This window comes from Staurois parvus, unplaced genomic scaffold, assembly GCF_062004578.1.
Source record: "Staurois parvus isolate SC_StPar_1 unplaced genomic scaffold, SC_StPar_1.0 ptg000452l, whole genome shotgun sequence".
Lineage (NCBI taxonomy): Eukaryota > Metazoa > Chordata > Amphibia > Anura > Ranidae > Staurois > Staurois parvus.
Genome location: NW_028318248.1, coordinates 929959 through 951494, shown reverse-complemented (window position 1 = coordinate 951494; position 21536 = coordinate 929959). Strand labels below are relative to the sequence as shown.

Sequence of the window (21536 nt, the reverse complement as noted above, 5' to 3'; positions counted from 1 at the left end):
GGGGTAACACCCGGAGATCCGTTCTGAAAACTACCATCTCATTGAGCTCCACCCAACCTATTTCTGAATGATGGCTCTGTGGAACAAAATCATTTTCATACTGATAATTCCTTTAAAGTATTTTTAGCTAAAACACAAGGATAAGGATCCTTATTTTCAGAAAAGTTACTAATATTTATTTTTAGAAGACTGTATTAATAATAAAATTTACAATAAGAATATTCTAAGATTTGCAATAAATTTATAAGATTTACAAAAATAACAGGGCCAAAAAAATAAATCCATATTCTTGTGTAAAGTTGTGACAAAAAAATCTAGTCTTTAATTATTATTACCATTTACTCAATAGCATAAAATATATTGCAGTACAAACATCACTTTGGTTACAGGTGAGTGTGGGTGGAGATCTGACTCCATCCCCAGAGGCTCCGCCCCCTGCCCTGGTTACACAGTAGGGAATGTCAGGTACAGCAGAGTCAGTTCAGCAGTCACTATGGAGAGGAGTCTGTGCGTCTTTCTGCTGCTCCTTCTCTGCTACATCCAGCAGTGTCACTCAGGTGGGTGTATCTGATATCCAGCACAGGAGAGGGGCTCATCCCACACTACATGGTCTGTCTGCCAGCATCTGAGCATTTCCCACTGAACACCACTGAAATAATGAATTATCTATCTGATCAGGAATATATTGTATTTCTAAAAGTGGGGGTAGAAGTTGTTGCATTTTATTTTTACATTTTCTATTAACATTCGTTTTACACTTTTGTTGTTCCTTATTTGTATATTGGTTTTATTATTATATGAGTATTTTTTTTTTTTTAATTTCTTAGGCTTCACTGTCACTATTTATTTTTCCTTTTTTTTCACTTTTATTAGGGCTTGTTCATGCCACACAGCACAGTGTACTGGTGTAAACCCAGACTGCCGTGAATTGTTAAAGCGCATTGCCTATTTTTTTTTCCAAATTTCTAACTTTTTTTGTATTATGATAGGTGAGTTGTGATAACACAGGTTGAGATGCGTTTTTGTTGTATTGTGTAAAAAGGCAGACAAGGGACATAGAGAACAATTGTTCTTTAGTATTACCGCATTGCAATGTAGCTATGTTAATCAATGCAAATCAAAGCAGCTCAATGCACTTTGTTTGAACAAGCCCTTAAGCTTCTATGTAATTCTGTGTTGACACATGTTGTAGCATGTTTTGCGCAGTGTGCAGCAGAAAAAAAATGCAGAATGTCTATATTTTTCCCTAGTGCACACTAACAGAACAATTTGGCGTGGACACATAGCAATAGTATTTGCAGTATCCCTGTACTGAGCACCAAGGATGACCGAGCCCTTTAAACCTTTTTTAGGATAATGCAGATTATAAGGCTAGGTCCTCATCTGTGTGTTTTTTTTTTTAGTGCGTTTGCAGAAGCACACTGCAATCCATCTAACCTTAATCCCTATGGGTCCTGTTCACATCTATGCAGTTTCCTGCAATGTATCTTTTGGAAAGGTGCATCACAGTACGTTTTTATCTCCATAGACTTCAATGGAATTGCATCAAAAATGCATGAAAAACACATGTACAGTTGTGTTCAAAATAATAGCAGTGTGTTGAAAAAAGTGAATAAAGCTCAAAATTATTATTATTATTATACAGTATTATAAAGCGCCAATAATTCGCTCAGCGCTGTACATTACAAAATCCTTCTAATAGCTTTTATTTCCATACACACAAATGCACGGGGAACACTACACATTCTATTCCAAATCAAAACATGAAGAAAAATATATCAAATTTGTGTTGTTCCTCTAAAAAAAAAATTGAAGTGAATATTAGACTGTTCAAAAAAATAGCAGTGTTTGTATTCTTCTTTACAAACTCAAACATTCACTATATAAACTGAAAAATGTTTGAAGATTTTGCTTTCCTTTGAATCACTTAATGAATATTTTGTTGTATAAGCACTGTTTCTGAGAACTGCTGTACATCTGTGTTGCATGGAGTCAACCAACTTCTGGCACCAGTGAACAGGTATTCCAGCCCAGGATGATTGGACTACATTCCACAGTTCTTCTCTGTTTCTTGGTTTTGCCTCAGAAACTGCATTTTTGATGTCACCCCACAAGTTTTCTATTGGATTAAGATTCAGGGATTGGGCTGGCCACTCCATAACGTCAATCTTGTTGGTCTGGAACCAAGATGTTGCACGTTTACTGGTGTGTTTGGGGTCGTTGTCTTGTTGGAACACCCATTTCAAGGGCATTTCCTCTTCAGCATAAGGCAGCATGACCTCTTCAAGTATTCTGATGTATTCAAACTGCTCCATGATCCCTGGTATGCGATAAATAGGCCCAACACCGTAGTATGAGAAACATCCCCATATCACGATGCTTGCACGACCATGCTTCACTGTCTTCTCAATATACTGTGACTTGAATTCAGTGTTTGGGGGTCATCTGACAAACTGTCTCCGGCCACTAGACCCAAAAACAACAATCTTACTTTCATCAGTCCACAAAATGTTGCGCCATTTCTCTTTAGGCCAGTCAATGTACTCTTTGGCAAATTGTAACCTCTTCAGCACATGTCTTTTTTCCAACAGTGGGACTTTGCGGGGGCTTCTTGCAGATAGCTTGGCTTCACATAGGCGTCTTCTAATTGTAACAGTACTCACAGGTAACTTTACACCTTCTTTGATCTTCCTGGAGCTGATTGTTGGCTGAGTCCTTGCCATTTTGGCTATTCTTCTATCCATTCGAATGGTAGTTTTTCACTTTCTTCCACGTCTTTCAGGTTTTGGTTGCCATTTTAAAGCATTTGCGATCATTTTAGCTGAGCAGCCTATCATTTTCTGCACTTCTTTATATGTTTTCCCCTCTCCAATCAACTTTTTAATCAAGGTACACTGTTCTTCTAAACAATATCTGGAACGACCCATTTTCCTCAGAATTTCAAAAAGAAATGCACTGTAACCAGCATGTACAACATTTGCTGCCTTCCAATAAGGGCAATAATTGCCACCTGTTTTTCAAAGAATGAATGACCTCACTAATAGAACTCCACACTGCTATTATTTTGAACATGCCCCTTTCAATTAGTGATTCAATTACACAGAATCAGCAGCATGCATGTCATGACTGTTGGGTCTGTTGGATTTCTATTACTCTACTACACATGCTAGTAAATGATTTGCCATGTAGAAATATCATTTCTACCAAAAACAGTGATTGATCAGGTTAGTGATGTCTGACTGCTATTATTTTGAACACAACTGTATATGTTTTGGTATGTTTCCCTTCATGACAACAGACATCTTCTCCTAGCAACATCAACACTTCCCAAAAACACATTAAAAACACATTTAAAAAACGCAAAATGTGCTGGAAAACACACTGCATAAACACATCAACTGCACCTGCATAGGTGTGAAATGTAGACTTAATGCATCTTTGTACCCTACAAGGTAAAATCCTGATTGCGCCCATATTGAGCTCATATAATTTAGCAGTTTAAAACATGATAGATGTACTGTGATTTAAAAAAATACAAGGAAAATAAACATTTTAATTATTTCTATTTTTTTTTTTTTTATCAAATTGCAGTATTGAAATCTTCCATGTAGATTCTACTTTTTACTCCTGGATCAATCCACTAATACTTTGGGTTGGTCCCACACTTTTGTATACATTGATTTTTTTTTTTTTAAAGTGACTGCATGTCCATTTTTTTTTAATGCCAACATAAGTCTGTAAATTTCTCCCTTTGTCATGCTGACATGGCAAATGTTTTCCACCCCAAAGATTAAGGTCCTGACCTGTTTCCAAGCGGGACGTGATTCCCCATCTGTGTGTCAAAAGCAACATCTCTCCAACTCCCACCTCACCCCCACTTTCTCCGCCCGCATCACTCACCTCCTAAACGACATCTCTGACTGGATGTCGCTCCATTTCCTCAAGCTTAGCCTCTCCAAAACCGAGCTTCCCGTCTTCCCCCCTGCCCGCGCCCCCCCCCCCCCATCCTATCCATCACTACTAACACCACCACCATCAATCCCGCCCCGCAAGCCAAAGTCCTTGGCGTCATTCTGGACTCTAACCTCTCCTTCCAACCTCATGTCAGATCACTTACAAACACATGAAGGCTGCACCTCCGCAACATCGCCAAGATACGCACCTTCCTTACCCCAGACACCACCAAACTACTCGTACACTCCCTGATTATCTCACGCCTTGACTACTGCAACTCCCTCCTCACCGGCCTACCCCAGTGCAGGCTCTCCCCGCTTCAGACCATCCTGAACTCAGCGGCTAGACTCATCCACCTCACCAACCGCTCCACCTCTGCCACCCCCCTCTGCCTATCCCTCCACTGGCTCCCTATCGCCCAACGCATCAAATTCAAACTACTCACTCTGACCTACAAAGCCGTTCACAACACTGCCCCTAACTACCTCACCAACCTGATTCCCAAGTACCACCCTACCCGTACCCTTCGCTCTTCACAGGACCTCCTTCTATCTTGCTCCCTGGTCTCCTCCTCACACGCACGTCTGCAAGACTTCTCCAGGTCCTCCCCCATCCTCTGGAACTCACTACCCCAGTCCATCAGACTGTCACCTTCCTTCCTCACCTTCAGGCGCTCCCTGAAAACCCAGCTCTTCAGGGAAGCCTACCCTACCCTCACCTAACTGCTGCTCTCCTTCATTCCTCCTACTACTCCATCCCCCACAGCCACTTCCTCCTGTACCACTACCCCCTCCCTCCTAGATTGTAAGCTCGAAAGAGTAGGGCCCTCTAACCCCTCGTGTGCTGTTTGTTGCTGTACTGTTTCATGTATTGCCCCCCCCCCCTCTATTGTACAGCGCTGAGCAAACCCTTTGGCGCTATATAAACTCGATGTAATGTAATGTAATATAATGTAACTACTAATCTGCTGACTATAGCATCTACTACATTGTTGCAACCGCTTTGCAGATTAAAGGGTCAGTCCACCTACCCTGCTGTAGGGATGGTGGGAATCCCTCATAATGGGCACAGGAGGTGTGCAGACCCAGGAACATAGCACAGACAAGTGGGAACAACAGCCAGCAAAGCAGCAATAACTCACTTAGGTGTCAGATATAATGCGCCTGCAGTAAAGACCTGTTTTTTGCATGATTAACATTATCCTTTTTATTTTTTCAGCATCCAATGAGACTGTAGTGAGTTTACTGCAATGTCCAGGTGGGTCATCTGATTAAATGTTTTTAGCTATTTAGAGTGATCGATAATCCTTATATGAATTGTGTTAATATGCATTATATCCCGCATTCAGTTAAGGCAAGCAATTGGACACCAAAAGTCCAAAAAAAAATAAATCAGAAGTTCTGCAAATTTTATACCGCTGTATATTGCGGCATGCTGCAACTCATGTGAGTTGCCTTAATGCATTGGAGTGCCATTTCAAATGAGCTGCACCACAAAGCATGTATTGCTACATGTTACGACAACACAAAAGTTTAAATAGGCCCTGTGGAACTAAATGGAAATAAAAAAACAAAAAAAAAACCTGTGAACAGACAGGCACTTACCTGCCTATTCACAATCCTCAGTGTGCATTACACTGTCAGTGTTCTGGGGTGACTGCACTCCCATGCCAGGACAATCAAAGCAGCCAAAGACTGGCAACCGGAAAAACTGGGGGGAGAAGATGCCAGTGCTGACAAGGGACTGTTGGAACTAAGGTAAGTATGTGTGCCTTAGGTTCCGCTTTAAATGTAATTCACAGCTATGGTTGTGCGTTCTACAACACACATTGTAATGCACATTGGAGTTTGTCACCTTTGGGCTCAGTGGCTTAGTGAGTGACCTGGAATAGACATGTAAATATCAGATGACCCAATGCTTTGGCTGTATGCTTGTTCTGAGTCAAAAATTCAGTAAGTACTGGAGGAAGGAGAAGGTTGACAGCCATAAACCTTGCAACAGCAAAACCATGTGAGTACCGTCATGCTGATTCAATGGCTTCAGAGCTTTGTGAGTCAGGATCAAGTATACAGACCAGGAACGCTGACTGCAGGTTTGTGTGCTTGATCTGGCCATTGAGTTAATGTACTGAAACTAGGGGATCAATATGCTAACCAGGGGGTTGTTACTTTCACAAAGAGCGGTCAAAAAGGTCTCAAGCACACTGGACATTTTTATTGCTGCCCTTAGGGGCATCTGGCGATTTTTTGTTTTCTGACTCTAAATGCCTCTGTATGCTAGCTGATATGCCCATGCACACATAGGCATTTAGAGGAGTTTAGAGGCAGGAGTTTGAGGAACAATAATACAGGACAGCAGTATGGTCAACATGACCATCTTCCTCCACCACAGGGTCCTTTTGAAGAACTACAGATTGATTTTACACACATGACTAACACCCCCCACTGCCAATGCATCCAGGAGCAGAGGTGTTTCCGTAGAAAAAAAACAAACCTTTGACGCATGTAAATGCACGTTAATGCTAGGCACATTTAGCACTTGAGCATTTATTTCATTTCAATGGCTAAAATAAATAATTTTCCTGGCCAATGAAATTAATTAACACCCAAGTGCTTGACGTGATTAAGAGCGCTTTACAAGTGTCAAGCGTTCTTTTCTGAAAAAACGCTGCTGCCAGGAGAGGAGAGGAGATGAGAGAAGGGCAAAATGTCCAGTGTGCATGAGGCCTAATAGCATAGTATACGGTCTCTTTAAAAGGAATCACGTAGTGAAAAATGTGGAGACCGCCATTGCTGACCCTCTCCAATACCAATACCAGCAGCTTGACTGTCATTGTAAGCCAATAGCTGCAGTACTTTGAGTCACTGACCCTAAGCAATCATGCAGATCAGGAGTTCTGATTTTACTTTCCTGATCTGTACTTTTTTTTTTTCATTGAGTCATTGAACAAACTACAAAACCAGAGTCAGGCACTTAGCATTTTCAGAAAGTCGTCAGACATGGCAGACTCCATATTTCTCATCCAAAGGAACTGCAATCTTCAGTAGCCCTTGGCATCTAATCAGCAGATAGTCAGGTAGCTATAGGTTACTTCACATTGTTGCTCTTTGCACTGCCAGTTACACCTCTTCTGTTTCCCACACAGACACCGATATCTGTGATGTGGCTAGGCATTGCTGCATAGACAGCATGGACAGTTATGGCTGGATCGCCGCTACCATCGGATGGGCCTTGTGGTTCTTCACACTGATCCTTCTCTGCATCTGTAAGGTTATGGACCTCCGTCCGAATGAGCCCAAATACCTCCAGGCCTGAGGGGGGCACAGAATGATGGATATTGGTGCTGCAGAGTGATGAATTGGGAAAGCCAGTACAACTGCTGATTTCAGCCCATCATCTCCCATGAAGCATCGTTTTATAAAAGGCAGGACTGTGCTGTCAGTGAACCCCCATTATCCTGGAACCCATTGCAATTAAGCCTAAAAATTCCCAGCGGACTGTCCACAGCCCCCATTCAGCAAATACGGTTCGGTCATTAAAAAGAACTCTACAGCACAGACAGAAAAAAGACATTCATTGCTGAGCTCTCTTGATGAAACAGTCAGTCATCACTTTCAGAAGAAGGTGGCAGCTCTCCGTTATTTCCAGTACAGGTTGCTCTCGCTAATACATTTTTGGTTTTGTTTTGGGTAGGGTAGCAAAGAGTTAAATCAGAACTTTAGCCAAAAATTAAAAACAAAAAATAGTTTTTTAAAAGCTATAACAAAACCATCTTTTGCTGCAATATTCACCTTCAGTCAAGAGATTTCCGCATCAGTCCTTTTTTCTGTCGCTAGATTCTTTTTATGGCCAGCATCATTCAATGCACTTCCTCTGAGCCCAGGTTGTCCTGGACCCATATCTAGCCTGTGACTGGACAGTGAAAGGAGAAGCAGCATGCTGACAAGCTTCTCTTTCTGCTCTCTCTTCCCATCAGCAGGAATTGGATGTGTCCTTATATTGCTCCTTCCTCTCACATTCCAGCTCTGCTGAACAAGGATTGCAAAAGGCTGACACCAGGTCAAATTCAGGGTTTTACTGCCTGTATTAAAATGCATTTAATGGTGTATTATAGATTACAGAGTTGCATTAATGCATGCCTCTAATATTTACCTAGAGTTCAGCTCTATAATTTTTGTAAAGTTATTTCTTCTGTGTGTGTCTCCTTAGGGGGAGTTTTTCCTCCACCACCTGTCCTTGTGACACTCATACAAGAAATGGCAGGCACAGGTGTCACCAGTATAGGAAAAGCACAGACAATAATAATGGAAAAAAAAACATTGGTAGAAGTCCTAACGTTTCCCCATTCTACTACAAATGTGTACCGAGGGAGGTAAACATTTTGCATAAGCTGGTATTCCCCTTTAAAGAAGCCTATATTCAAGGCATGAATGGACTTCTATTAATCTTTTCCCATTGCTGTTACCATTTCACAATCTGTCTATCTCCAGCATCTAAAGTCGAACACTGGGTGTTTTTGAAACAGTATAACTGGTTGTATCATATTTAAATTGAAAAATAAATATAAATACACCATAAGGCCAAAGGGTTGTGGATGCCTGGTCATCAAGCATCTTGTTAGACATCCCATTCCAAAGCTAAGGCCAAAGTTGCCCCCTTTGTGGCTACAACAACTTCCACTCCTTCCTTCTGGGAAGTCTTTCCACAAGATTTTGAAGTGTCTGTGGGAATTTGTGCCCATTTGTGAGGTCAGGTTGGATGTTGGTTGAGATGTTCCGGCTCACAATCAGCATTCCAATTCCCCCCAAGGTGTTTTCGGGTTGAGCTCAGGGCTCTGTGCCGGTCTCTCAAGTTCCTCCACTCCAAACTGCTCACACCATGTCTTTATGGAGCTGGCTTTGTACCCATGGACACAGTCATGCTGGAACAGAAAAGGGTCTTCCCAAGGTTAGAATTGTCGGAAATGTCTTTCTATGGTGTAGTAATAACAGTACCCTTCATTGGAAACTCCTGAATGCAATCATTTGGTGGGGGTTCACATAGTTTTTGCTATATAGTGTATTTTATTAAAAATGCTTCTAACCTGGCTTCAGAAATAAATCACTTCCATCTCTGTGAATGTAGCTTGTGTCAAAATGATTTCAAATCTACAAACTTAAAAATAATACATTTCTGTGTGAGCATAAGTCATTAAATCATTTCACATCCGTAAAATGTTTTTTCACTTGTCTCTTTTATTACTTTGCTGGGTTGTAACATGCATCGGTTCCCGAATGACACAATCGACAAATACCAGCTCGGACCTCCCCACACAAGACCCTGTACGTGCACATTAAATAAAAATGAACAGAAACATCAAACGGTACAAAAAACAAACAAAAAAAACACAAAAAAGAAAAATAAATCTCACAGCAAAAACAAAAAAAACTTTACCCCGGACCGGACCTGCCGGCCCATCCCTCCCCAACACGCACACAAAGGAAAACATTACAAACATGTTTATGTACAAAGTTGGTGTTGTGAAAACAGAGACTTGTCAGTACAGAAACGTCACATGAACAGTCCACGAGGTCTGTGCACAACACAGCCCAGAAATCAACCCCCTCACAGCCGGGCAGGCCAGCACATCACAGTGTGAAGGATCTGGGCAAAGACCAGAAGCGGTTGAGTTTTGTTTTTCCCATAAAAGTTAAAATGCGAAGAATCTTCGTGTTCTGTTTAATTATACACAACGTCCTACTTTAACCGTCCGCTCAGCTGTGCTGCATTCTTTTTCCGATTTTTTTTTTTTTTCACCTTCAGAGTCATTTCCAGAATCGCCAATAAAGTTTTTTTTCTCCTTTCTTTGATTGTTAACACAGATATGTCAGCATTTGATTACAGAACAGTCAGTTTGTATATTGCTGATTTGTAGCACCGAAAATGAACCCTCCCATGACTGGCTGGGTTGGCAGCTGCAGGCTATTAGGAATTTACCAGGTCAGTAAGGATTGTACCAGTTCAGCAAGGATTGTACCAGTTCAGCTTGTTTACCATGCAGGCAAACCAGGCAGTTGTCTAGAGACCTGTGCCTTGGAGAAAAGGAGCAGCAGAAAGTGCATAAACATAATCTTCATTAAAATTCACTATTATTACATTAACCATTTCCTTCTCTAAAGGGGTCTAACATCAACTCTGTTTTATAAATTTGTAATATTGGGAAATGGAACAAGTTGGGAAAATGTGGCAAACCCAAATCTTTATAAATAGGTATGACTTTAACTCCAAACTTTCCACATAACTAAGACTCTGTGGGAGGAATGCAATACAGTTGCTACTCCACCTTTCTGGCATTAATTCCTCTTGTTAATGTATTGCACCAAATTCATGAAGCATCACACTTTTGGTTCTGACAGCGACTCACACACCAAATTCAGGGAGTTCTGAAATACACCACTTTTACATTGTGGCGCAATGAATGTGCAAAATTCAAAATAAAATACGAACACTTTTTTTTTCTATGAAAGTGGCGCTAATTAGGACCAACTCTCTTTTGGTGTACAAAGAGAAGTGGGTGAGACAGATTTTGCGAAAGTGTCTTATGTGCATTCTAAAAGTGGAGCAGCATGCACCAAAATCAAGTACAACTTCTATAGACACTTTTGTAATACGTTTCTATGCCAGTCTTTATGATTTGCAGGGAATATATCTGGAGGAAAAAGTGCCCTACCAATTAAATATCAAATTCTCCACCCTCTACTAACCAAGACTGGGACTGAACAACCACAAATTACCACAGAAGATTTGCTGGAAAACCCTACTCTAAACTCTCCTAAATTCTATTCCTCTAGCAGGTTTTGTTCTTTAGAAGAAACCATACATACAGATCAGTCCTCATAAAATCATACACACAGCTTGGCCATCTCCCGTATTTACTTACTAATAAAACATCTCTGTTATGACCACAAACAAGTCACAGCTCACTGGACACATCCACTTCAATTCTCCCTATACAGATGAATCTCTACCTGACTGGACCTCTTTACCAACTTCACTGGGAACTCACAGCACCATCTACTACCAATAACCATTACCATCATACGATGATCCCTAAGAATCAGACAGGAATGTATAGAATGTATTGGAAATTTCTAAGTCAGGTGTTTCAACAGCTGAGAACAACTAACCTATCAAATCAACAGACACTTGATATCTTGATACCACAGACACTTGATATCTAGAGGCACTACATACTTGAGCAGCTCTGAGTTACCAGCAGCCAATTAATTACGTTTGAAGTTGGTGCCAATCAGCCCCCTTTTTATTTTATTTATTTATTTTAACTCCCAGTCTTTGCACTAGCTACACATCTCATCCTCACCTACAAAGCTCCCCTCACCCTGGTATAAAGCTTCTCTCAGTTCAACAAATCATCTGCTCCCATCATCTTCCATGACTTCACTTGGGCTGCACCTTTACTCTAGAACAAATTCCCTGCTTGTTTTAGAGCTTCCACCAATCTAGAATGCTCTTTCTTAACTCATAACACTGCAACCCATTATATCCCTCAGATCTACAAATCATTTGTGTAATTTTTCACCTCCCAAACTGCATCATCAACTTCTCTTGTGCTGCACCCTCACTCTGGAGCCTTCTTTCCTGCTTTTATCAGAAGTTCCACCATCTGGGAAATTTTTAGGCTCTTGAATTCATCACTCAGCCAGGACTTCTCTTGTGCTGTTCTTTCACTATGGAACCCTTTCCCTATCAGGCCATCCACCAATCTGGAATGTTTCAGGCTTTCCCAGCGATCACTTCTTAGTGGCCTATCATAACCCTCCCTTTACAAATCATCTGATTCATCTTCCTCCTCCTATTCTGAAGTCAGGACTCCTCTTGTGCTTTATCATCACTCTAGGACCCTTTGCTTGACTCTATCACACTTTCTACTAATTCAGAATTCCCGGAACTCACCTATATTCTTCAGATCCCAAAATCCTCTGATCCATCTTCCACCTCCCACTCTGAAATAATGACTTCCCTTTTGCTGTACCTTCACTCTAAACCCCTTTTGCTGATATTGTTGGAACTTCCACTGATATGGAATGAAGACTCTCCCTGAACTTATTGCCTTGCGATATTAACTGCCTCAAATACCCTTAACCTGAGAAACCTTTTTATTCCACTTGTTCCATTACCCACTTTCCAGAGACAGCCCTTGATGAAAGTGCATGAAAGATTACACACAACCAAACATTGTATAAAAATCCTGGCCATCTTGTCACACCTAAATTAGGCCACCCTAATCATTATCATTCAATAAAAGAGGGAACTTTCCTTTACTCATTTTTTGGTTTTGTGTGTTCTTTTTTCCCACTTAACTTACAGTAGCTATTTTCATTCCATCATGTCCTTTCACTGTACATTTCAAATGTTTATAAATCAAAGGAAAATGTAGTTGAGAAATGCAGCGAGTTGCGATGGAGGGTCGCGAGGCAATGAATGACCATTTTGCCAATTTTTTAACATGGCTCCCAATGTCAGAAATATCCAGAGCAGAGGCCCCCACAGCTCATTGTCATGTCAGAAAATGTGGATGAAACTTTATTTTCTAGAATGTTAAAGTAGAAAAAAAGGGAGTATCTAAAAAAAATGGAGCACCCCTTCAAGCTCCTAACCTGACACATGACAATGGTGGGATTGGAAGCCCCATGTCTAGAATAGTATAAATGCATGGTTTCCTCAGTGCTCCTAGAAGCCTGTGTTGCTGACCAGCCCCAGGGAGAGGTTGCTGTTACACTCCTTCTCCAGTAGTTATGATGCTGACCAATGATCCTGCTGTGGCTTCCATAGGAAGCGGACAGTAAAGACGCTGCACTTAGTCCTTATCAGCTGTGGTAGGCGGGAGCCACCACCTGCTTCTGGGATAGGCGGAGCAGCTCCTCGCGGATGGCCTTGATGAGGGAGGCGGAGGAGTGACCAGGGTGAATGTCCTCAGCAGATGCAGCTGGGTAACAGATAGAAGGCGGGAGGTGCGCAGAGGGCTGGTGGCCTACTGAAGGCCTGTTCCCACCAAACATCTGTGGGGTGCTGTAGTCCTGGGCTCCGTGAACGTGGCCCTGGAAGAAAGAATTTTAAATTATTTAAACAGAATTTGAAACAGAAAATAATAGTGGGCATTTCCTGTCCACTAACCCTTTCATGACCAGAGGTGACCAGACAAAGTTTACCCAGTTGTAAAAACTTCATGGAAATAGTTCGTAGTATACCCTATCTTTCGGTCTCTTCACGCACCTACTAGAAATTTCCAGTTGTCAAAATGACAGTCAGGAGTGGCTGTGTAAATATAGCAGCTGTAGAAGCTGCTACTGTAAAAAAAAAAACCCCAAAAAAACAAAAAGCCAGACCTTCTGATAAAGTGAGAGGAATTTACTAAGTCTGGAGCTGATGGAATCTGGAGCAGCTGTGCTTTTATATCCCCTCTGATTTTCATCCCTTTCTACAGATGAATGAACCAATCTATGAATGGAGGGGGTGGACCTTTTAATCATCCTCCTGTCCTCCATTCATAGATCATGTTTCATTCGTAGAAGCAGTAGTAGGGCTTCTATGAATGGAGGAGCAGTACTGCTTCTATGGTTAGAGTAGCTGGGCAGAAAGGGAGGGCATAGTTGGTCCTTCTTGCTCCCACAGTTCTATTAACCCCCCCCCCCAGCACCAGAAGATTACGTTGGTGTAGTTGAGGGGGGAAACATCGATGGGGGAGGATTTCACCTAACAGGTAAGACATCAGCACAAGTGACACATCCTACTGACTGTAAATTATGTCCCTTGTGCTGATTTGTGTGTTTTTTTATTTTATATTAGGCTTTATTTTAGGCTTTAATAACATTCACACAGATCTATGTGAAATATTCCCCACTTGTGCAGAAAACGTAAGATCAGAAATTTAAATGGAAATTCCGCCCTATTATTTTTTGTTTTTGATGGAGAGGGTAAGGGTTCCTATACTAACTAGAAATCTCTCCAGGAGGACACATACACCCAATAGAGGGTCTAACCCATAGCTACTCCATCCAAAACTAACACTATGCCTTGAGGCTTATTCTTTTTCTGACTTTTTACGCCAAAGTATTAAACCTACAGCATCTCGGTGAGCGAGATTTCTGGTGGTCTCATCATCACGGGTATAGTACGAAGAAGGCCAGCTGGGGCCTCCAGAAGGCTGTCCACTCCTGTTTGATGACAAGTCCGTGGGTTGGGCTCCCATGCGGCTTGCGATACCCACTTGGGTCAGCTGGTGGATCTGGGCAGAGCCTGTGGTAAAAGTAAAAAAAAAAGAGCTCACAGGTAGCAAATTATCAACATAAAACAATTTACACCAGGCAAAGGGAAATTTGTTAAAGTGTATCTAGACCAAGAACAAAAATGTAACATATTGCAGTTTACCATCACAACACTCTTCATTGTCCTAGGGTGACAACGCTTACTCACTGTGCTGTGCATCTATGCAGGAACAGCAAAAAAGAGAACTAATGCAAATACTAAACCTAAGGACTGGTAAGATGCAATACATAACAATTCATGGGTTTTGATGCACACACACACCAAAAAATCATGAGGTCCCATTGCAAAATTTTTATGGGGCCCCCAGCTACCTTTTTCTGCCACAGCTGTCAGTGCCAGCTATGATAATGTCCTTAAAGTGGTTGTAAACCCTTACATATACAGTTATGTCCATATATATATTTGGACACAGGTACAATTTTAGTTTTTTTCATGTATTTACCAAAACATATTCAAGCTTAAGTTATATAATGGATATGGGCTGAAAGTGCACACTCTCAGGTTTTATTTGAGGGTATGTATATCCAAATTGGAGGAAGGGTTTAGGAATTACAGCTCTTAAGAGTAGCCATCCCCCCTTTTTCAAGGGACCAAAAGTAATTGGACAATTGAATCAAAAGCTGGTATTTACATTTGGTATCTATTGCTGTGAACCTTCATGCGTTCAAAGGAGCAGTCCATGCAAGTGAAACAGGCCATTGTAAGCCTTAAAAAATGAAACAAATCCATCAGAGATAGCAGCAACATTAAGAATGGACAAATCAACAGTTTGGTAAATACCTGAGAAAAAAAATGATGCGCCTGTGTCCAAATATATATGGACCTAACTGTACCAACTAAAATAACTAGTTTCAGGTAATACACAAATACAAACAAATCTTCCTACATAAGCCGTAACAGTTTATCTGATTATAGCTCCATAAAGCAGGTGGAGGGCAGGGGAATCTGTCTTCACACAATGCACAGCAGAGCACAGAGCTGAGTGTAATCTGATACCTGAGTTGAGGGAATGGACAACCCCCTCTACACAGTGTCATAGGAAAATATGCACAGCTGAGACTATCAATCACCTTCTGTGTTTTGGAAGCTGTCCCCCAGACGTCTGTGGTGTTGGCATAACATGTCAGAAGTGACTCATGCAGATAGCTAAGGCTCAACCACCTATTTCTACTGCCTCCTGGCCTCATGTGTGCACAAGCATTCTGGTGTCCCCAGTAGAATAAAAACACTGCTAAAAAAATCCTAGGTAGGTGACCCCCCCCCCCGACTCTGCCCTGCCTAGATGGCAGGAGGCGCTGGACATTGGGCGTGCACCCCTCATCTTTGCAGGAACGGCTACTCTGGCTCACTCAAAACTCGTGCATGCGCAGTGGCATTTCTTTTTCCCTGTCACAGCGGAGTTCAGTGATGTGTAATAGAGGAGAAAGATGCATTGTGCATGCAAGGGTGCACCAAAATGAACCAGTGTGCTCATTCCTGCAAAGCTGAGGGTCAGGATGTACACCCAGTACATCCTGCCATCTAGGCTGCATAGAGGGGTTGCCTACATAGGAGTTTTTCAAGCAGGCTTGGGATGGGCTGCACAGGGCCTACAGGTGAGACAATGAAAAGCAGCTTTAAAACAGATAAAAAAATAACTTGTGTCCATTCAGAGGTCAGAAACTAGATTATTTATATATATATATATATATATATATATATATATATATATTTATATATATATATATATATATATATATATATATATATATATATATATATATATATATATACAGTTGCAAGAAAAAGTATGTGAACCCCTTGGGATTACGTGGAGTTTTGCATGAATTGGGCATAAAATGTGCTCTGAACGTCATCTAAGTCACAACAATAGAAGAACACAGTCTGCTGAACATAATACTACACAAACATTAGATGATGCCATGGTTTAATTGCACATAACATGTAAACATTCACAGTGCAGGGAGGAAAAAGTATGTGAGGCCCTAGCTTAATGACTTCTCCCAGAGCTAATTGGAGCCAGGAGTGAGCCAACCTTGACTCCAATCAGTGTGATGATATTGGATGTGTTGCTGACAGCTGTCCTGCCCTTAAAAAACACACACCTGTTTTGGGTTTACTGGTTTCAAGAAGCATTGTCTGATGTGAACCATGCCTCGCAGAAAAGAGCTCTCAGAAGACCTACGATCAAGAATTGTTGACTTGCATGAAGCTGGAAAGGGTTACAAAAGTATCTCCAAAAGCCTTGATGTTCATGTGTCCACGGTAAGACAGACTGTCTACAAATGGAGAAAGTTTAGCACTGTTGCTACTCTCCCTAGGCGTGGTCGTCCTGTAAAAATGACTGCAAGAGCACAGCGCAGAATGCTGCATGAGATAAGAATCCCAGAGTGTCAGCTAAAGACCTACAGAAATCTCTGGCACATGCTAACATTTTTGTTGACACATCTACAATAAGGAAAACATTAAACAAGAATGGAGTACATGGGAGGACACCACGGAGGAAGCCATTGCTGTCCAAAAAGAATATTGCAGCACGTTTGAAGTTTGCAAAAGAGCACCTGGATGGTCCACAGCACTACTGGCAAATATACTGTGGACAGATGAAACCAAGATTGAGTTGTTTGGGAAGAACACACAACACTATGTGTGGAGAAAAAAAGGCACAGCACACCAACATCAAAACCTCATCCCCACTGTGAAACATGGCGGAGGGAGCATCATGGTTTGGGGCTGCTTTGCTGCCTCAGGGCCTGGACAGATTGTTGTCATTGATGGGAAAATGAATTCCAGAGTTTATCAAGACATTTTGCAGGAAAACGTACGACCATCTGTCCGCCAACTGAAGCTCCGCAGAGGATGGGTGATGCAACAGGACAATGACCCAAAGCATACAAGTCATTCAACAAAACAATGGCTGCAACAGCACAGAATACGCCTTCTGGAGTGGCACAGTCAGAGTCCTGACCTCAACCCGATTGAAATGCTGTGGCATGACCTTAAGAGAGCGATTCACACCAGACATCCCAAGAATATGGCTACACTGAAACAGTTTTGTGAAGAGGAGTGGTCCAAAATGACTCCAGATCGTTGTGCAGGTCTGGTCTGCAACTACAGGAAATGTTTGGTTGAGGTTATTGCTGCCAAAGGAGGGTCAACCAGTTATTAAGTCCAAAGGTTCACATACTTTTTCCTCCCTGCACTGTGAATGTTTACATGTTATGTGCAATTAAACCATGGCAACATCTAATGTTTGTGTAGTATTATGTTCAGCAGACTGTGTTCTTCTATTGTTGTGACTTAGATGACGTTCAGAGCACATTTTATGCCCAATTCATGCAAAACTCCACGTAATCCCAAGGGGTTCACATACTTTTTCTTGCAACTGTATATATATATATATATATATATATATGATCATGCAAACCCTAATACTAACCCTACCTCACCCCTACAGCATTCCTTAAGACACCAGCCTGATGCTCAGCTGCAGTGCAGTAAACATTGCATTAGGACAGCTTGTTACTTTGAATGGGCTCCCCATTGCATCACAACTGATCAAAAACTACGCACAGCATGGCTGGCAGACTTTTGCACCACAACACTTGTTTGTCTGCAAGATGCTATTCAGAATGAATGGCACCACATCCCACCAGTGCATGTAATGTGCATTGCCACGTGTTAGCCCAACGCAATAGTGTAAATGGACCCTAAATGAACCCCTTTTGCAACATACTTACCTCATCCCATACCAGATCCTCACACTACCTGCACTAAAAAGTAAAATCTAATAATGGAACATGGGAGTTGATCCCCAGAATATTCACAGACACACGCGCTGAGCACTATATAAATACTGAATAATAATAATAAATATATATTATTATTATTATTATTATTACACAGTATTTATATAGCGCCAACAGTTTGCTCAGCGCTGTACATTACAATGGGAGACAATACATGAGATAGTACAGTAAAACAATACAATAAAATACACGAGGGGTTCAAGGGCCCTGCTCCTTGGAGCTTACAATCTAGGAGGGAGGGGAGAGTGGTACAGGAGGAAATAGCTGTGGGGGATGGAGTGGTGGGGGGGAGCAGAGGAGATCAGCAGTTAGGTGAGGGCAGGGTAGGCTTCTCTGAAGAGATGGGTTTTCAGGGTGTGCCTAAAGGTGAGGAGGGTAGGTGACAGTCTGATGGATTGGGGTAGTGAGTTCCAAAGGATAGGGGAAGCCCTGGAGAAGTCCTGGAGGCGGGCATGGGAGGAGGAGACCAGGGAACTAGAGAATAGGAGGTCTTGTGAGGAGCGGATAGTGCATTTTGGGTGGTAGATGGATATCAGGTCAGTGATGTAGTTTGGAGCAGTGTTATGAACAGCTTTGTATGTCTGTGTTAGCATTTTGAATTTTATGCGTTGGGCAATCGGAAGCCAGTGGAGGGATTGGCAGAGGGGGGTGGCGGATACGGATATATATATATTATGTATAAAAAATATAAACATAATGTAACATTTCACCACTACCCACATCATGATTATTAATTACCTGAGGTGCTGCCGAGGGGGCGGGGTCTGGCCACAGATGGTATGTCCTCAGGGTACATCCTGGCAGGATACTGCACCTCTGTCTGCTGTGGCTCTGCGGGAGTCGTCTCTGATGGGGGCAGGAACCCAGAACCGAACCCAGGACTCCTAAAATGGGTGGAAAAGAGACGGTGAAAAGGCAGATGAGCCTGGACCTGATTGACCCAGCCCCACCAACAAACACAAGGCACAACTTAAAGGATCACTAAATATAAATAGTAAGCTGTTTATTAATGTATATTAATAAATGATTGTGACAAAAGCTTCAGAATTTTATCAGAACTGTTTATATTTAAATTAAAGGTGAAATACTGTGACTTCCTGTCCTGTAGTAATATAATACTGCAACCTGCCACTTATAAAGCTTGTGATACATAGATCTAAAATTGGCTGGTTCAGCAGGTACCACCTTTGTATGGTCAAGGTGCTTGTGCAGACATTGATCTACTGATCGACTTCTGCCTTCTCGGATTTTCCCTCCTTGATCAGTGCTGCAGGCTTTAGCCCCCCTGTCAGAATACAATAGCTCAGCAGGGAGGATTTGGGGAATTTGTAGATGGAGAAATCGATTCAATTTGGTTTTTTCTGTTCAACCTACTGGTTGAACAAAAAAAAAGCTGATCCATCTATGGGCTCCCTAAGATCAAGATGTGTTACAGAAATAACAGTTATCTGTTCTTAATTGTCCCATCTGTAAAATCCCTATATGTACATAAAGGTAACAAGGGAATGTGACCCTATGAAAATATAGAGATTGAATTCACTGGTTCTGAGCCCTGCCTTCTCTCTGATCACATACAGTGGAGTATGTAAAGGAGACCGCACAGCACAAAAACCTATTATCAGTAGTCCAAGGAAGTTTACCAGTTCCAAGGGAAACACTATGAGCATCCTGCTGAATCTGCCTATATTACCCCAAAAAATGAAGGTGGACTCCAAGATAAGCAAATATTGTCTAAATACAAGAGTCCTGTGTATTGTTCCTTGAATCTTGGTGTGCTTTGTGTATTACTTCTAGATCTGTGCAGTAATCCAGTGTGAAACTTGAACCCTGTATGGGAGCTTCCAGTAATACAGACCAGTCACTGCTGCTCTCTCTCCTTGTGCAGGGTGACTGGTCTTGTCTCTGCCCCTTCCTGGAATTTTCTGTAGGCAGCCTGTAAGTGGGTGGAGCCTGTTAGGTCCCTACCACAGCTAAACTCTCTGCACAAAATATGTACAACAAAGTGATGATGTTACTGCTACTTTAAAAGGTAATATCTGGGTTTGCAAGGCACTTGGTGCACACAGAATTAATTTATATTCTTTGCGGCTATTAAGGAAATATTTAAAATTTAGTTTCAGCTTTAAATTTAGGGAAATTTTTGCAACTCTTCTGCCTTTAGTAGAGCTACAGTACTCCCTGCTGGCAGTAGCAACTGACCAATTGGTTTTACTTGATGCTTTATGCGCTGACAGACCTATGAAGACAAGTGAGCACAATTCTAGCTTTCCCAAGGGCTAGAAACAGGGGAGGGAAACCGAAGAAAGGCAAATGTGGAAAGGGGGAGAAGGAAGGGCAGATAGAAATGGAGACAAGTTTCCCAATCTTGCCAACCGACAACTGTGAGAGTAGTCACTTGGAATCATGTACAAGGGACCACCTCCTGAAAACATGGCACCTTAACGTTTATCATACATTTCATGATGAGCGGACATTGCCTGCGTTGTTCTTTCATGTGATTACTGACAAGAAAAACACTATTTGCAGGAAAAAGTCCCCCCTTGGGATTGCATCCTTATTATCAAATAAATAATTCAGTTCCAATGAGCTTATGCTGCTTTCCAAATATATTTTTGGTTATTGGGGTTCATTCATACCAGGTGCATTGATCTGCATTCATCAACACAGGCTCAATGCAAAAAATGGGAAGATAATTGCAGCATGTCTGCATTTTTACACCATGCACAAAAATCGTATGACAAAACGTGTTAAGCCAGAGCTCCAGCCTCTGGTGAAAAAATTAAGTCAGCAGCTACAAAAACTGTAGGATCCAGCGGTGTCCTTGCCGAAGCTGGGTTCACCGGTCGCCCTGTGTCCCCAGTGCCAGCATCTTAAGTGTGGGCACGTGGCTGTGACAGCTTGTGGCTTCACAGCCAGGTGCCCACTGTGCATACAAGAGCAGTGCTGCACATTGTGAATGGTCCCACAGTCCTCTGGGACCTGTCAATTGTCCTACATGAATGTGGAGGGGAGAAGAACTTCCGCTTCCGATTGCTTAAGTGATCACAGCGGAAGTGGGAGCAGGTACCTGTCAAAATCATGTACCCACTCCCCAAAGGTGCCAATCTTTAACAGGGAGCGGGGGATGAGGCCTTAAAGTTACATAGTTAGTTTGGCTGAAAAGAAACAAAAGTCCATCCAGTTCAACCATTAAAAAAAAAAAAATTATAATCCTATACCCACATTTAATCCAGAGGAAGGCAAAAAACTCAGCAAAGCATGATCCAATTTGCTCCTGCAGGGGAAAAAAATCCTTCCTGATCCCCCGAGAGGCAGTTGAATATTTCCTGAATCACCTTTACCTATAAATGTTAGTATCCAGTTATATTCTGTGTATCTAAAGTGGAACTTTCACTTTTGTGTAGAGCTCTGCTTTCACCACTTCCCGTCCGGCTGCTGTATATAAAT

At 41.9% G+C, this 21536-nt stretch overlaps 2 protein-coding genes across 3 annotated transcripts in view; one reads left to right on the top strand and one right to left on the bottom strand.

Moving 5' to 3' along the window:
* The first annotated feature begins 465 nt into the window (after window positions 1–465).
* TMEM213 (transmembrane protein 213) lies at window positions 466–9168 on the top strand. Its single transcript, XM_089688725.1, has 3 exons — window positions 466–557; window positions 5173–5211; window positions 7100–9168. Exons 1-3 carry the CDS (start codon window positions 494–496, stop codon window positions 7267–7269), a joined length of 273 nt encoding a protein of 90 aa, XP_089544851.1. The 5' UTR covers window positions 466–493; the 3' UTR covers window positions 7270–9168.
* Window positions 9169–21536, bottom strand: part of KIAA1549 (KIAA1549 ortholog) — a 137862-nt gene continuing 125494 nt past the window's right edge. For both annotated transcript variants that reach the window (XM_089688724.1, XM_089688723.1), the window contains exons 18-20: window positions 18828–18973; window positions 14078–14250; window positions 9169–13052 (exon numbers count right to left, since the gene is read on the bottom strand). In XM_089688724.1, coding sequence (XP_089544850.1) covers window positions 12822–13052; window positions 14078–14250; window positions 18828–18973 — 550 coding nt within the window. In that variant the 3' untranslated portion in view covers window positions 9169–12821. The remainder of the gene's footprint in view (window positions 13053–14077; window positions 14251–18827; window positions 18974–21536) is intronic.

Excerpts from the sequence above, each read along its gene's own strand:
- TMEM213 (XM_089688725.1), top strand. The coding sequence starts at position 494 with ATGGAGAGGAGTCTGTGCGTCTTTCTGCTGCTCCTTCTCTGCTACATC. Across the intron at positions 558-5,172 it reads CATCCAGCAGTGTCACTCAG|CATCCAATGAGACTGTAGTG; the intron begins GTGGGTGTATCT and ends TTATTTTTTCAG. Across the intron at positions 5,212-7,099 it reads GAGTTTACTGCAATGTCCAG|ACACCGATATCTGTGATGTG; the intron begins GTGGGTCATCTG and ends TTTCCCACACAG.